This window comes from Geospiza fortis, unplaced genomic scaffold, assembly GCF_000277835.1.
Source record: "Geospiza fortis unplaced genomic scaffold, GeoFor_1.0 scaffold81, whole genome shotgun sequence".
In the NCBI taxonomy this organism is placed as follows: domain Eukaryota; kingdom Metazoa; phylum Chordata; class Aves; order Passeriformes; family Thraupidae; genus Geospiza; species Geospiza fortis.
Window position 1 is genome coordinate 2,847,315 of NW_005054318.1, and position 15,021 is coordinate 2,862,335.

At 37.3% G+C, this 15,021-nt stretch overlaps 1 protein-coding gene across 3 annotated transcripts in view; it reads right to left on the reverse strand.

Moving 5' to 3' along the window:
• Positions 1-15,021, reverse strand: part of GEN1 (GEN1 Holliday junction 5' flap endonuclease) — a 21,536-nt gene extending 6,515 nt beyond the window's left edge. Inside the window, exons 1-11 of one of the 3 annotated variants that reach the window (XM_005420279.2) lie at positions 14,925-15,021; positions 11,838-12,035; positions 10,177-10,363; positions 8,631-8,807; positions 5,936-6,046; positions 3,911-3,984; positions 3,337-3,428; positions 2,380-2,530; positions 2,224-2,260; positions 2,043-2,123; positions 1,131-1,261 (exon numbers count right to left, since the gene is read on the reverse strand). In XM_005420279.2, coding sequence (XP_005420336.1) covers positions 1,131-1,261; positions 2,043-2,123; positions 2,224-2,260; positions 2,380-2,530; positions 3,337-3,428; positions 3,911-3,984; positions 5,936-6,046; positions 8,631-8,807; positions 10,177-10,363; positions 11,838-11,998 — 1,202 coding nt within the window. In that variant the 5' untranslated portion in view covers positions 11,999-12,035; positions 14,925-15,021. Of the gene's footprint in view, positions 1-1,130; positions 1,262-2,042; positions 2,124-2,223; positions 2,261-2,379; positions 2,531-3,336; positions 3,429-3,910; positions 3,985-5,935; positions 6,047-8,630; positions 8,808-10,176; positions 10,364-11,837; positions 12,036-13,536; positions 13,561-14,804; positions 14,881-14,924 lie in introns of those variants that run through there. The other 2 variants (XM_031056461.1, XM_031056462.1) reach the window with 2 other exon arrangements.

The window sequence follows — 15,021 nt, forward strand, 5'->3', positions numbered from 1 at the left end:
ACAAAAGAAATCTTCCAGTGCATGCACCATCTCTCTTTTAAACTCTTGAAACACCAGAAAGTGTTATAAATAGAGAATGTAAGTGAATTCATTCATAAAGGTAAATACTGGTAATTTATCTTGCCAATCTATTTAAAAGCATTCTCCAACCATCTCCCCAATCTTTTGAAAGATAACACAGAATAGATCAGCATCTCTAAAAGTACTAATTCAAGACTATGACACATCAACCCAGAAGTGATACTATCACACTGCTATTGACTGTCCTCCTGTGCCCCAAAATTAATGTCTAAAAACCTCGACTAACACGGAAAAATTACTAACCTTCTTCCAATAAAAGAATTAGGGAGGCAGGGAGAATTCAGGTTTCATTTGGGAAACAAAACCATCAGATAAAGTTAAAATAAGTCACAATTCCCTTCACAAAGTGAAGTTCAGACTTGCCAACAGACACTGTAGATTCTAGAAGTTGACTTAAGTTTAAGAAGATATTAGATCATAAAAAAAATAAATTACATTGAGGGCTGACAGAATAAGAAACTGCTAATTCTGGCTCAGTAAATTCCTAAGTAACAGAAATCTGGATGGTGGAAAAGTATTCTGGGAGAAAGTAATTGCATGCTTATCTTGCTTTTTCTTCCCTGCATGTCCATTTTTAGTAACTGTATACTTGGCCATTTTTCCATTCCTAGATGTAGCAGTCCTGAATGAAAAGTAGGGTTGACACATAATACAATTACAGCTGGTAGGTCTGATAAGCAATCAGAGACTATGACTAATTTTGCAGATGCTAATTTCTAAGCCTGAACTCTTATTTTGAGACACAGAATTCAATTAAATGTATGCTAAGCACCTGAGAAGAGGACTGAGACGGATCTAAGGAAAAGGAACAAAAAGCAAGCGTAGGAGAACACAAGCACTGCCAGTTCGAATGAAACTGCTCTATGTATTTGTGCAGCAGTAGTAGAATTGGTGCACTGATCTGAATTTTTACCTCTATTCAAAACAAGCACAAAGCTTGAAACAAAGATGGAAGAAAACCATATTTCTTTTTTTTTCAGAAAAGCCTTCTGGTTTTTATCTGGCAGCAGAGATAAATATATTAAGTTCAAGAAATCAAGCCACATTACCGTATTGCCTGCAGTTGTTTTGAGTCAATGTTTCCAGATTTTCTCTGGATCATATCATAACGTGTCAAAAGTGCTAACAGCTTTTTACAAGCATAATGTTTGGTCCATTCCATCTTCTCTGAAGCAAATAACTGTTTGTATAAAAAAAAATCCCAAACTTTAAAACATTCTTTATTCTATTAGATATCATGCTTAGATAGTTATGTAGTTGGGACACTGGGCTCAATACTTAAAGTATCTAGAGTACTTTTGTATATTGGTGTAATGCCCACCAACACCTCACTGCCAAGGGAGGGAACAGCCATCACTAGCAGGGCAAATTCATCAGCTGTCAATTACATGCCAAGGGAACAGTTGTGTGGTGGCAGCAGCAGGGATAAGACAGTTGTTAAACACCTTCTCAGGTTCACATCATCTCTACCAGGAGCTGTGAAACTTACAGATTTCACGTGTGAGACAATGAACACAGATTTTCATTAAAGCCACATTGTTTAACTGATCTACTCTACTATCTGTAATTCTTACACTGTCATCAAACCCCAAAAAAATGAAACATTGTAAGAGATCTGATTTTGCCAATATAAAACAAGTAAAAAGCCTTCCTAGAAAACAATGCTAATGTACAAATATTGACATCTTCACCCCCATCTAGCAATATTGGACAATGAAAAACAAAACAATGACAAGGGAGCTTTCTCTTTCTTCTACTTTTCTATCTAGCTATTTAGAGCAACTGATTTTTTCCAAAGTCTTCAATTTTAGGCTTTCAAAACAGTGAGGTGTATTAAGATATTGTAGCAAGATTCTTTAATTCTTATTTCAAGTAAAATTACTGATGAAGATCACCATTATCACTTCCTTAGTAATAAATAAAAGATTACAAAGCTGAATATTCAATATTTTGTTACATACCTGAAAGGACAATAAATTTGGCCTTTGACATTCCTTTATGTTGATCAATTTATTCTTGTTTACAAGAAACTCTTGGATAACCTTAAGATAAAACATAGAAGAAACAGTTTAAGAGAGGATAAAAACTGAAATTTAAACTAATTAATTAAAACAATTGATATTAAGCAGGCTTGCTTGTTACCTCAGAAAATGGAAAGCCCTCACAGCTCATGGCTTTTCTGGAGGTAAAAACAAATGTGTTAGGAACTGAGGAAAAATGGGAAAAAATGATGTGTCTAAATGCTCACCCTGCATATGAATGCAGGGAAAAGCAGTTAAATTTTCAGGCCATTCCTACTTTCTGATACTGTCCTCCGCTGCATTTGCTTGTTTCACTCGCTCCCACTGATGCCATGCACAGGGGCAGCAGTGCTTGGAGTCGCTGGGTTTGCAGCATCTCACACTTCCACAGAATTTACATCCATTGTGCTCGTGTTCCTTGTAAGATCCTATAGCAACAGACACACAAAGTGAGGAGAAAAAGGGGTTCCCAAAATCTCCAAACCTATAAAGGCAGTATTACAAATACAAAGCTCAGAACAAGTATGAATGTGATGTGAATGGCAGCTGTAAGCAGATCTGAGTGCATTAATTGCATTTATGAATCTATAGTAAAAACTGAAAAAGACATGCAGGCTTCCATTTTTTTGAAGACTTTTTCCCTCCACAGTTTCAGCTCTTAAGCTGGAAACTTATTATCAAAAAACTACAGAAGTAATGTGTGATAACCTGGAAAACACACTCAAGTAATATATTTGAATCAGGCTTCTCCTTCACCAAATGATGGATTTGAATGAGTTCACTGATCAAAGATGATACCAAAATCAGGGTACTTGGGATTAATTTCTTCTTCAAAAAACACTGCCACATACCTCATCAATGATGAGATTTGGTCCTCTTGATGCAGGACCAGTTCGAGCAACTAAAGAAATAGCTGCTAGGCAGTATAGAGTACAGCATGCTGTCTTTACTGATCATGTTAAAAAGGCAAATATCTGGGATCCCACAACAGCATTATGATAACATTCCATCTGCTGTCAACAAGTTTCACATTTGAAGAAAATTAGTCCCAAACCTTGGAAATATTTATATAAGGGCACATATACACAATCTTGAAAACATGAAGATGGAAGCTGAAAAGCATTTTTAATGCTAGTAGAAAAATACCCATAACCCAATAAAACAAAACCCATCACCCCATAATAAAAAATAAAAAATTAGGCTAAAAGTACAGCTCAGCACTTTTCACACTGACCTGGATGATGGCACTCTGAACAGTGAATTACCCTTTTAACAACCAAACGTGGATTATCATCATGCTGAAATTGTTCCTTCCACTGCTCAAACCTGAAAGGATGACGTTAAAAGGATCAAGAGATATTTTTGGCTTTCACACTTAAACCACTGAAAAATAATTTCTTTATACTTGTCAAGCATTTATCCAAGAGACAGTTTTTCAACTTATGAAACAGGGGTCTTTTACAGCATATAATGTTGTATTTCTAGCATTGACACACACATTTATGATAACATAGAAAGCATTTGGTATCTCAAATCCTAATCCACAACCCAACTAAAAATCAGCAAGTCTCATCAGTCCCTACACCCTTCATTCCAATATATCAACTTATACCTGCTAGCTCAAGAGCTAGGAGCCAGCTCATGTTTAAAACAAATATGAGTCTTGCCTAGCAAAACAATTCCTTTAGCAAACAAAAGGTAAGGAATGTGGTAATATCCTCCCTAACTTAAAGTATTATAAACATTGTCTTGGAGTTGAAGTACATAAGTCTTCGAATAAAAAACACTTAGGTAAATTTCCATTTTACCTTTGCAGTAAGTTTTGACCTTGCAGAGTCTCAATTAACTTTAAAGCTTGTTCCTTCCCAACTCCTGGAACCCCCTATAGTGAAATATGAAATATTATTTAATTACAAACAAAATATTCATATTCTCACAAAAACATCTTTATTACATAGTGTAGAGAAATGACAACAAGTGATTCCAGATGTTGAAAATAAATTGAGAAAAATATTTTTGACCAAGTTTAAGGGCAGAGAAGGTGACAGATTACAGCTGTATTGCCAGTGTAACACACAAGCTGTTCTTATGCTCAACAGCACCTGAGCTAAAACAAGGCAAAGAAGGAAGTAGAAAGCAATAATAAACTAAAAGAAGTGCAATTCAGAAAAGAGAAGTTACAAATGAAGTAGAGAGAACACTGGCACAGGTTGCCCAGGGAAGTGGTAGATGCTCCATTCTGGAAATATTCAGGGTCAGGTTGGAATGGGGCTCTGCGTGACCTGTTTTAATTGAAGATGTCCCTCACTGCAAGGGGGTTGGACTAAGTGAACTTTAGAGGCCCCTTCTGACCCAAACTACTGTATCAGTCTATTAAAACACACACATATTGCTTTCCAGTTCTTTCTATCTTCACCCTATTTTGCCAAGAATCAATACACCTGATTATGAAGATGGTATTGAGTGTACTTTCTACAGCATCATTACAAATAAATCTATATTTATTCAGTTCTATATTTATTCTAATGGCACAACTGAATACATAAAACCATATAAAATAAATCTACATTTCAAACCAAGTCTTCATTGAACTACAGTCAGACATTCAGCTTCTGCAAGGAGAGGATTATTTTGATGTATTTTCAACAAAGTAAGTGCAATTATAGCATGGTATTCTCATTTAGCTGTTCTGCCAATCTCCATTCCCAATGCACTCCCATAATTCAGCTATCTTAACAAGTTTCTGTCTTTGTCTATTTTGCTGAGCTGCAATAACTCAAAGGATCTCTCTGGCATCACATAATTGTGACATTTTAAGACTACGTAAGAAGCTGGCATTCCAGGAGCTGCTTTGGTACAATAACCACTGATTATCCACTGGTTTTTATACTCCCTCTCTTTACACAGTAGTAACAAACTATTTAAAGATTCCCATAACAGAAACAAAATTTAAAAATAACCCAAAAAACAAAACCCAAAACAAAAATAATGAAAGGTTTGTTTTCTCCAGCAGTTATCTGTTGTTTAAAGGATAGTTTTATCAAGCTGGGACACAATTATTTAAGAATAACAAGGTATCTGCTGCAAGCCTGAATGGGAGCAATCATTGCCCAAAGTCACTACATGATGAACTGTAGGTTAATCAAGTTTCATCCTACTTTTTCTCCCTTTCAAATAGTCATACCAACAGCTTCTGTTCAATGTTTTAAAAACGAATTTAAGAATTTATAGGAAAGAAAAAAAAAAGAAAGAAATGAAGTAGTAATGAGTGAGATTTCTCTCAATTAATTAGATAAACTTCCAAATAGATCACTTTTAATTCTTCATAAATGATATATTTACAAACAATGGAACAGGAATACATCCAAACTGCATCCAGAACTGCCTTTACTAATAACTACAGCTCAAAACTATCACTACTAAGTCTTCCAAAGAGCACAGACAAAGCCATTTCTTCTCATTTTCCACAGCTCCTCTGCCAGGGATGCACTTTTATGTGACTTGTTACAAAGCATCCTCATAAACAATGGGGTTCTCACACCTTTGCCTCAATGTAATCAGTATCTAAACTTTTGCCTTCCCCTCCATTATAGAAAAGGTTTGGAACAAGACAAAACAGACTGGTGTTCATGAACCATTTTGAATATCTTTAGCCTTTTAGAAGGCTGAACAATAGAATTTACAAATAGAATTTACAGTGACTTCCTATACATCTTCTACTGCATCTCATCATGCATTGCATAAACTTTCCCAGCATACACATCTCCCTTGATACATTTTGTTGTTTTTCAAGACAGCGTAAGCACCAAATAAAAAATAATTATATTGCTTACCTTTGGAAGATAATCACAGCCCAGAAGAACTGCTAGCCCAATCAAAGACTCTCTGTCACAACCGAGTTTTTCCTTAATAGAGGACATTGTGTAACTGTCAAGATGTGGATCCTACAAGAGAAATTTATTACATATTATTTCTGTTACATCTGTTACAGGGAAGGAACTGCCCTGAGTCACATTCAGTTGGGATTGCTTACTCACGCCTATTCACCCACACCCAGAGGAAAGGGTTCTACCCCATAAGAGGGGTCTAATAGAAAAAAAAAAAATTGCCATTAAAATTTATAATGTAATACATGGACACCACATGAACAACTACAGTTCTGGAACTTCAAGTGTGGGCGTCAACTGTTGAAAGAAACTAAAATAAGCCAAGAGGTCCAGCACACAGCTGAATAACCATGTTACATGAAGGGTGAGCAACTGCCTCAAAGGTCAAGCACAAAGAGCTACAGCGGATAGGGTTAAATCAATCTGGCAACCTCTCACAAGAGGAGTTCCACAGGGCTCCTATCCTCAGCCCACTTCTCAACACCTTCATTATCATCCCAAACTTGATACCAAAAGTATTAATTCAATTTCAGGACTGGAAGGAATACTAAGTAAGTTTACCAACAACACTAAATTGGGAGGAGTTGTTCACTCCCTGAAGGGCAGAGAGACAAACTGGAGAGATGAGCATTCACCAACCATATGAAGTTTCACAAGGGGAAGTGCTGGATTCTGCACCTGGCACGGGGTAACCCTGGCTGTGTGCACAGAGTGGGCAATGAGAGGCTGGAGAGCAGTGCTATAGAAAGGGACCTGGGGGTCCTGGCTGATGGCAAGTGGAACATGAGCCAGCAGTGCCCTGGCAGCCAGGAGGGCCAGCCCTGTCCTGAGGGCATCAGGGACAGCATGGCCAGCTGGGCAAGGGAGGGGATTGTCCTGCTCTGCTCTGCGCTGGGGCAGCCTCACCTCCTGTGCTTGGGGCAGTTTTGGATGCCACAATATGAAAAATTCATTAAGCCATTAGAGAGAATCCAAAGATGGTGAAGAGCCTTGAGGAGAAGCTGTATGAGGAGTGGCTGAAGTCATTTGGTCTGTTCAGCCTGGAGGAGACTGAGAAGAGACCTCACTGCAGCCTTCAACATCCTGAAGGGGGCAGACACTGATCTCTGATCTTTTCACTCTGGTGACAGTGACAGGACTCAAGGAAGCAGCATGAGAGTGAGTCAGGGGAGGTTTGGGTTGAGTATCAGGAAAACATGTTTCACCCAAAGGGTGGCTGGGCAGTGGTACAGGCTCCCCAGGGCAGTGGTCACAGCACCAAGATACACCTGACAGAGTTCAGAAAGTGTTTGGACAAGGCTCTCAGGCACATGGTGACTCTTGAGCTGTCCTGTGCAGGGAGACAGGAGTTGGACTCAACGATCCTGATGGGTCCCTTCCAATTCAGTATATTCTATGACTCTAGGTGTTTTTATTGTTTCCTACCTATAGAAAAAACGTGGCAAAACCAATGTTATCAAATCCTGGTGGCTGTGCCAAGTCATTTCAGGAACTGAAGTTTTTAAAATGCATGTAAACATTTCAATGTACTACTTAAGTAAAATAAAAGAATAAAAATGTTATCTAACATATTAGGCATAAGCTAAAGAAATATTTGGAAGGTAAAGGGACTCAAATACAAAATGGAATCAAGATTAACATGAATTAAAATATAGGCCACTGTCTCCTTCCTCAATCAGGACAAAAAAATCCCCCCACAAGCCAACAAACCAAAGTGATCCATTTTGCTAGAACAGCTGCCCTTGACATTGTGCTCCCTGCACACTCACAAATTATTTTTTATGCTGACCTATATATGTACCTAAGTACACCTGAAAGATTGAGCTTGCCTTCACTGTTGGTGATAAATGACAAGGAAGCTGAATGAAAGAACCAGGTCAAGGAAGAACTCAACCATGGTGTCACCAAAGCAAATAACCTTCCATCAACCCTAATTATTTTTTCAGAGTTAATTATTTGTAGTGCACTTCTTTTGTTCTATTGATTTTCTCATATCTCCAATATATTTTTTCAACAAGTCTTTCAGATGAACATTATAAATTACAGAAATCTGGAGTAGCCTTTCTCCATTTCTGGAAAATTGTATTCTTAACAAATGAACGCTTCAGTTTAAGGCCATAAATTATTTGGTTTTTGAATGATCACAAAAATTGATTGTGATACAGATGTACAATCCCTACACTATTCATATCCAATTGGGGTGAACAGCATTAATTGCAAGTATATTCATAATAAAATGAACCTGTAAGATGCAAGTATGTGAACTTATTAGACCCAGGAGGCTGATCACTCTTATATGACTTAAGGGTAAAATTTATAGGAAGTAATTATTTCGCTCAACTTCTCACAATAAAGAAGGAAATAGGAAAAAAATTGCAATTTAACTTTATATGAGACACCACAGGGTACTACAAACACAGGCAATATTACCCTGTTCTCAGTAGTTTTCCTCTCACAGCCAATACAACAATTACCAGTGAATCAAATAAAATGTTCCTGTCTTAAACACACCATTTTAAACAAACCCAACTACTACAAGGTAAGTTTAATAACATATAAGTATTTTTTCAAGTCCTTTCCTTCTATTTACATTTTTGTAAAGAGTCTATAGAAAGGGTGGGAACAGGGTGAGATACATTACCTTAGCATTCATGGCAAAGTTTCTATAAACTGTTTGAGCTCCATACAAGAAAACATCTCCATCATTGGTAATGCAGCCATCAACAAGTCCTTTTGAATTTAGGTAGGCACACATTGCCTCTGCCTCTCCAGCTGCTTGAACCCAAGGGACACCTAAACACTCCAGTAGTTCAAGACACTAAAAGAAGGAACACAAAAGGGAAGAGGTTGAATGTTGACTATTAAATTCACTTATTAGCATGCATTTTCTCAGACACAAGTGCCTTTAAAAACTGCTACTGTTGTTCTGCCTATGTAACAGCTCATCAATGAAAGCACTACTTCAGCAAAAAATAATATCCTGTAACAGTGAAATAGTAGATATCCACAAAGAGCTAAGTATTAATTGGACAACTTGAACACAGCATGATTAATGGCCACTCCTTCACAAAAATCTTCACACTTTAAATAGATATTTAGGATGTTTTCAGAAGAGTAGTAACAAAGGAGTATTTATCTTTGAGAAGTAATGCTGTTTACTCAAGCAGAAATGCTGAGCCAGAACAGACATCTTCCAACAGGTGCCAAACTTCCCAAGAGAATCAAGCAGAAAAGTACAATGCTGTCATCCTACCAAGACTAGACCACTGTGCAAGACACACCGATATATACATGCAAATTTCAGAGAAAATATTTTATTTTAGAACTTTAGTATAAAACTTGAATTGGTATGTACAGTCTAGTGAAGCCCTGAACACCCATAAATTCTACTTCATAGATTTTTGATAGACAAAAATGGTTAATGGGGGTGGGAGTATATGAAAAACTATGGATACTAACGCCATAAAAGAACAGCAAAGTTAAATTTTGCAATAAATCCTCAGTTATGGTTGGCCATCACAACAGCACAACATGCACAGGACATATCAATAAGAAAATTATTCTGACACTGTTTGTCTATAACACTTAACAGATGCTGTAAGGCCTGACTTCAAAGGTGCACATTCCTTCAAACTTCAAAACATTGTTTACATTTGTTGTGTATAACGCTGTGAGACACTGAAATATTAGGGGTTAATAATTCAAACAACTGGCCATTTGAAAAAGCAGCAGGTGCTTTGCTGAGGCCACGTTTGCACCCCCAGCCAAAGAGCAGAGAATTTTTGGGTGTGTGTTGGTGAAACCTCTGATGTAGTATGACAGAGGGGGTGCACACCCACCATGGGAGGATGCCAACAAAAAAACCAGCCTTTGTTTAGCAACGAGCTGGTTTTTGAGCTGGGTGAGGCCAACAATAACCAGATCCTGTGAGGTGGGATAATGCTTTTTTTATCTTGCCAATTTCCTCCTTTACACAACTGGCTCAGGTGTAAAAAATGTACACACCAGTCATTCAGTGCCATTCCACCCTAATCTGCCCCGAAGCAATCTATTAACAAGAACCTCAGTTACCTGGCCTTCAGTGGTGGGTTGTAGCAAAAGCTATCAATTATTTCAAGCTCCTGTATTGAATTTGGTTAAGATTTCTTTCTATCACATTAAAAATACTTCAACACTCAGTTACCCACCTCTTTTAACATGGCTGTAAATAAAGATCTCCCTGTTCTTACAGCTCCAGCTTTCTTCGAAGGCCCATAGCGCATCTCATTCCTCTTGCTCATGGTGTCTGCTTTCAGCCTGGGGGCCTCTCCTTCCATGACAAACACGAGTTTAATTCCCATTGATGTAAAGAAAGAGAACCGAAAAAAAAGGTTTCTGCAATAAAGCAAAGTGTTCCATAAGCTGAACTATTTGTGAAGACTGATATCTTCAGACATTTTCCTTATTTCTCTTATATTTTCCTGACCCTACCACTTGAAAAATCCTAGCATTGCCTTTACCTCTAATGATTCTCTCACCCCCAATCTAAACAAACCTCTGATCTATATTCCTGTCTTTGGCTGCAATTGTCATACTATGAAATTGCAGAAGCTTTACAAAATTCCCAAGAAAATACCATATAAGGACAGAAAGGATGTTTTTCTGGGTGTAAAGATGTGAGCAGGCTTAAAGGCTTAATAAAAATATATTAAATATCCAAAATCTACCTCCAAACACATATTTACATTGGTTATTTTATATCAAATATTAACCTGAATCGATCAATACAGGTACACCTCAAGTGACTGAATGCTGTAGTATTGGACAGACTTCTAGATACCATTACAATGCCAATTTATTTCACATGCAAACCAGCACCACTGAGGGGTGGAGTTTTACAAGGCTGCAGTAATAAACACTTGGACTATAACAGTAAAATTAACAGCAGTCATATCAAACAGCATATGCTTTAACCAATAATTCCAGTATCAATCTTTCAAAAGGAGTAAATCAAACCTTTCTATCTCTTTGACAGACATGGAGAGACCATTACACTAGATTTAATTTTGTACAGCTGCTACTAGCAAAAAACAGTAAGCTGGTCTTTTGAGGTTAGTTCTATTTTCACAAATGATATTAGAAAATCAATCCATACAATAAGTTACTTGAAAATACAAATTCTGAAAAAAATTCATTTTCAAATGTCTGAAAACAATTTTTGGCAGAAATCTGTTCAACTCCTTGTCTTGCTTTGGAGGTCTGGACTGATGCTTCCATTCCACTGCACACAGGACATCCCACCAGATGTAATGTCTTTGGTAATCCTGCCAGTTTTATAGTTAGTTATCCATTTGAGTTTGTAAGTATAAAACATTTTAAGACATTATTCTCAAAAATTCTGAGATTTTGTATCATGCTGATATTTTATATCATGCTGAATTCATCAGAAGTCACAGGAGTGTATAACACCATCTAGTAACTCAGTATTCTACACTGGTAATTAACAACAAGCACTGATGAAAATTTGTGTGTGTTTTCATTATTGTCAACACTGTTTGCAGAGAACAGTGCTTTGAAATTACAAGTGCTTAGACATGCTCATTCCTTAGATAAATCATTTAAATTAAAAATATATCCATATTCCTCAAGTTTGTTCAAACGCCTGAAGAATGATTTAAACATATTTAATTCAATATGGGGGTCTACTTAGAACTAACTTCAAACCCTTTACATATGTAGCATAAATGATAACTGAATCAAAACACCAGTCATATCAATTTCAGAGTTACTCTTAGAATTCTATTGAATAAGTAACATATTTAAATTATATAGCTCCAAGACATTTGGCTCAAATAATTTATATGGATACCTGAGATGTGGCTTGGTAACTACTCCAACCATCTTTTTAACAGTCTGTGCTTCACAAACCCACAAGCTTAAATCAACAGCAAGTGTTTTCCCTCTGAGACTACTTATGTTGACAGGTTGCCTCACAGGCTCAAGGATTTGCCACAGGTAAGTCACTCCCATTGTTTTCGCTTCCTTTTTGTCAGAAGGTAGATTTTAACTGTGGAGACCAAAGAAAATAACACAGTTTCAGCATATGGCATGAAGTGAAGCATTATGACTGTGAGGTTCAGAAGATAAATATATTTGCCACTATAAGTTCTACTTTTTTGAGGCAAGAACACTTGCAAGAAGTCCAAGTCCACTTCCAAGTTTTCTAAGTGTGGTGACTCCAGTTCACAGATGGTTAATTACCAGATACCTTCTTTGGACGGAACAGTTGCATTACTGAATAAGCTGAATAATAAATAAATATAATAATAAGCTGAACATAAATAAAACCAAACTCAGGGAAAAGGAAAAAAATAAACAAAAAATTATTCATTTCCAAGTCTTACATGTCCCTTACATAAACATAATCCAAGTTTTATTAAAAAAAACAAATCACAGAATTCTTAAAGAACTTATGTCCTGATTTGAGGCAGGATTCACATTAAAATTTTCTGTTAAAATAGAAGTGGCTTAAAGCTATTTGAGGAATATTTACAATGACAACAGAATTTAAACTTTCCTTGCATTTCCTTGCAGATGATACAAAAGGCGTCAACACCCAGAGATTCTGGCTTGGGAAATTCAGATTGGAGTTCAGGAAAAAAAAGATGGTATTGCTGCTGTGGCTGCTCACAGGTTGCCGACATTCTTAACATCCAGCTGCCATACTGTCCTACTTTTAATCCAGTGCTGATGGAGGCCTCTCTAAGCAGGGAATCAGCAGTGACTGGCACTGAAATTTGTGAAAAGAACTCCAATGCAGTATTAAGAGGGAGGCAGTACTATATTCTGGCCCTGGATGCTGGGAGAATAACTCCGTGCAACATGCACACCTGGCTCAGGATGGCGCACCTCTTCCTTGGCCAGGATATCCACGTTCATCAGAAAATTGTTGCTTTCCTGAACTTCTTACTTAGAAGTCCAAAGTTATCACTGCAGGCAATCACAGTGCCCTTAAAAAGGATTGAGCCAACTTGTTACTAAGTTCTCACCGCAACATGATGACTTCTGAATTTGCCTTCCAAACAAATGTCCTGGCATTTCTAACACTGTGACTGCAGAAACACACCAGTGTGTTCCACTGTGCCAACTTTGGTACTGCAGGACTAGCACTACCTATAATGCACACCAGTGGAAAACGTACACCCACTAGGAGGTATAGCTCTTTGTCTATGTAACTTTACTTACACAGCTCCACTCTCCATGGTACCCCATTACCACACTCATTTTCTTGTTTTCATTATTCTTCTGGTTTTCACATCTTGCCAGTTTTATACAAGGCCTCAAGCACATACTCTGCTTGCAGCCCTCACAATACCAATTTATTCCTGCACTGTCTTGTGGTAGAAAGTTTGTCTCAGGCTTATTTATTTTCTCTCTTCTCTCCCAATATTAGAATATAAAAATCAAATACAATGTGGAATGTTTTGTATTTCTTTCTGCTTTTGACACTACTGTACAATCAGATAAATTAAAATGCTCCTTTGAATAAATCAGACTAGATGACTTACCAGTGCTCAGAGATCTGCTTAAGACACATGAGGAGCTAAGCCACTGTGTGGTCTCTCACAATTAACACCACAGTCTGTCAGGACAGCAAGCCTGCCTTTGGAGGGTGCATTCTTTCATACTCTAATTCTGTTTTAAAGCAAGGCAGCTATTCAATTCCAGGTTGTTTTTAAACCAAGTTGTCACGTTAAGATTTACTTTCAATAGAATTTAGGTCTCTAATCCATTTCTTTAACTACTACAATGACTCAACCTCACTTTAGTTGTATGCAGAGTATTGCTATTGTTGCTGTATGTCAAGCACATAAAAATTAGTTAAAAATACACATCAAGCATACAGCTACATAGTACAATTTCTTGAAGTCCAGGATAATCAGTTTCTCTGATGCACAGGGGAAGTATCCAAACCTTCCCAAAAGACAAGCACAATAACTCACCTTCAGTGAGAGAACACCTAACAAAGAAGGGAGATGCCTTTTTGGTGTTATAATTTGGTTTCTGCTAGTCTGCATCAATTAAATTTGTTAAAAAACACCTGTTAGTTTCTAAATATTGTTATGGAGTGTCACATAGTCCTTAATTAATGGGAAAGACAAATACACTGCAAACACCCTACATCTGGTTAGATTACAAATAATAATAAAATAGCATAAAAATTGAAAACTAAAAAAAAAAAAGTCGACTTTTTCACTGTAATAAAGCATAGCTATTTGAGGACTTAAGCTTTTCACATCATATTGAATATATATCTAACAGTGAGTTATGAAAGCCTGCAAGACTGGTAGCAGTCTTTGGTTTTTTTGAGTGTATTTCATAAAATATTTAAATTTGAATTCAGTGTACAAATAGCTCAACTACTCTTAACATGAATGATCTGTCTACTCGGATTTTATTTAACAGTTTCGTTCATCACGAGCCTCCAACCCTAGAGAGATGGCAACTTCCAGAGAAGCAAAACTGAACTTGATTTATTTGCATATACTTAGAAATCACTGAAGATGGTTAACAGTAAAAATAACCACTCACCTACAAAACCTTCTCAATATCTCTTCAGGCCAGAATGTGCTAAACCTATAAAGCTTTTATGCCGTATATAGTGCTTTAAAACGACATTCTGCTCTACTAAGTTTTTTTACACTGCCAGAAATGCCAGTCACTTAAAAATAACCACAGAAAGCATTTAGCGCTGCAATTCAATTCATACAGAGATACTTTCACACATGACCAAGGTAACTTGCAAAGACAGCTAAGCATATATTTTATGTCTCACCCGGAGGCCTTTAAAAAGGAGGAAAGACACGGCAGAGGAAACACGAAAGCCCTGACGTTTTTAGTAACTTTCCCTCTCTCTGCGTTACCCCAGCCCAGCTTTGCCAATAAATCAGCGCACCCGAAGGACAGCGGCGGCGCGCTCCAGCATTTGCAGATTCCTCCTCAAGCGCCTGCGGATCCTTCCGGCGGGATGAACACAAACAGTCCCGAGCCCC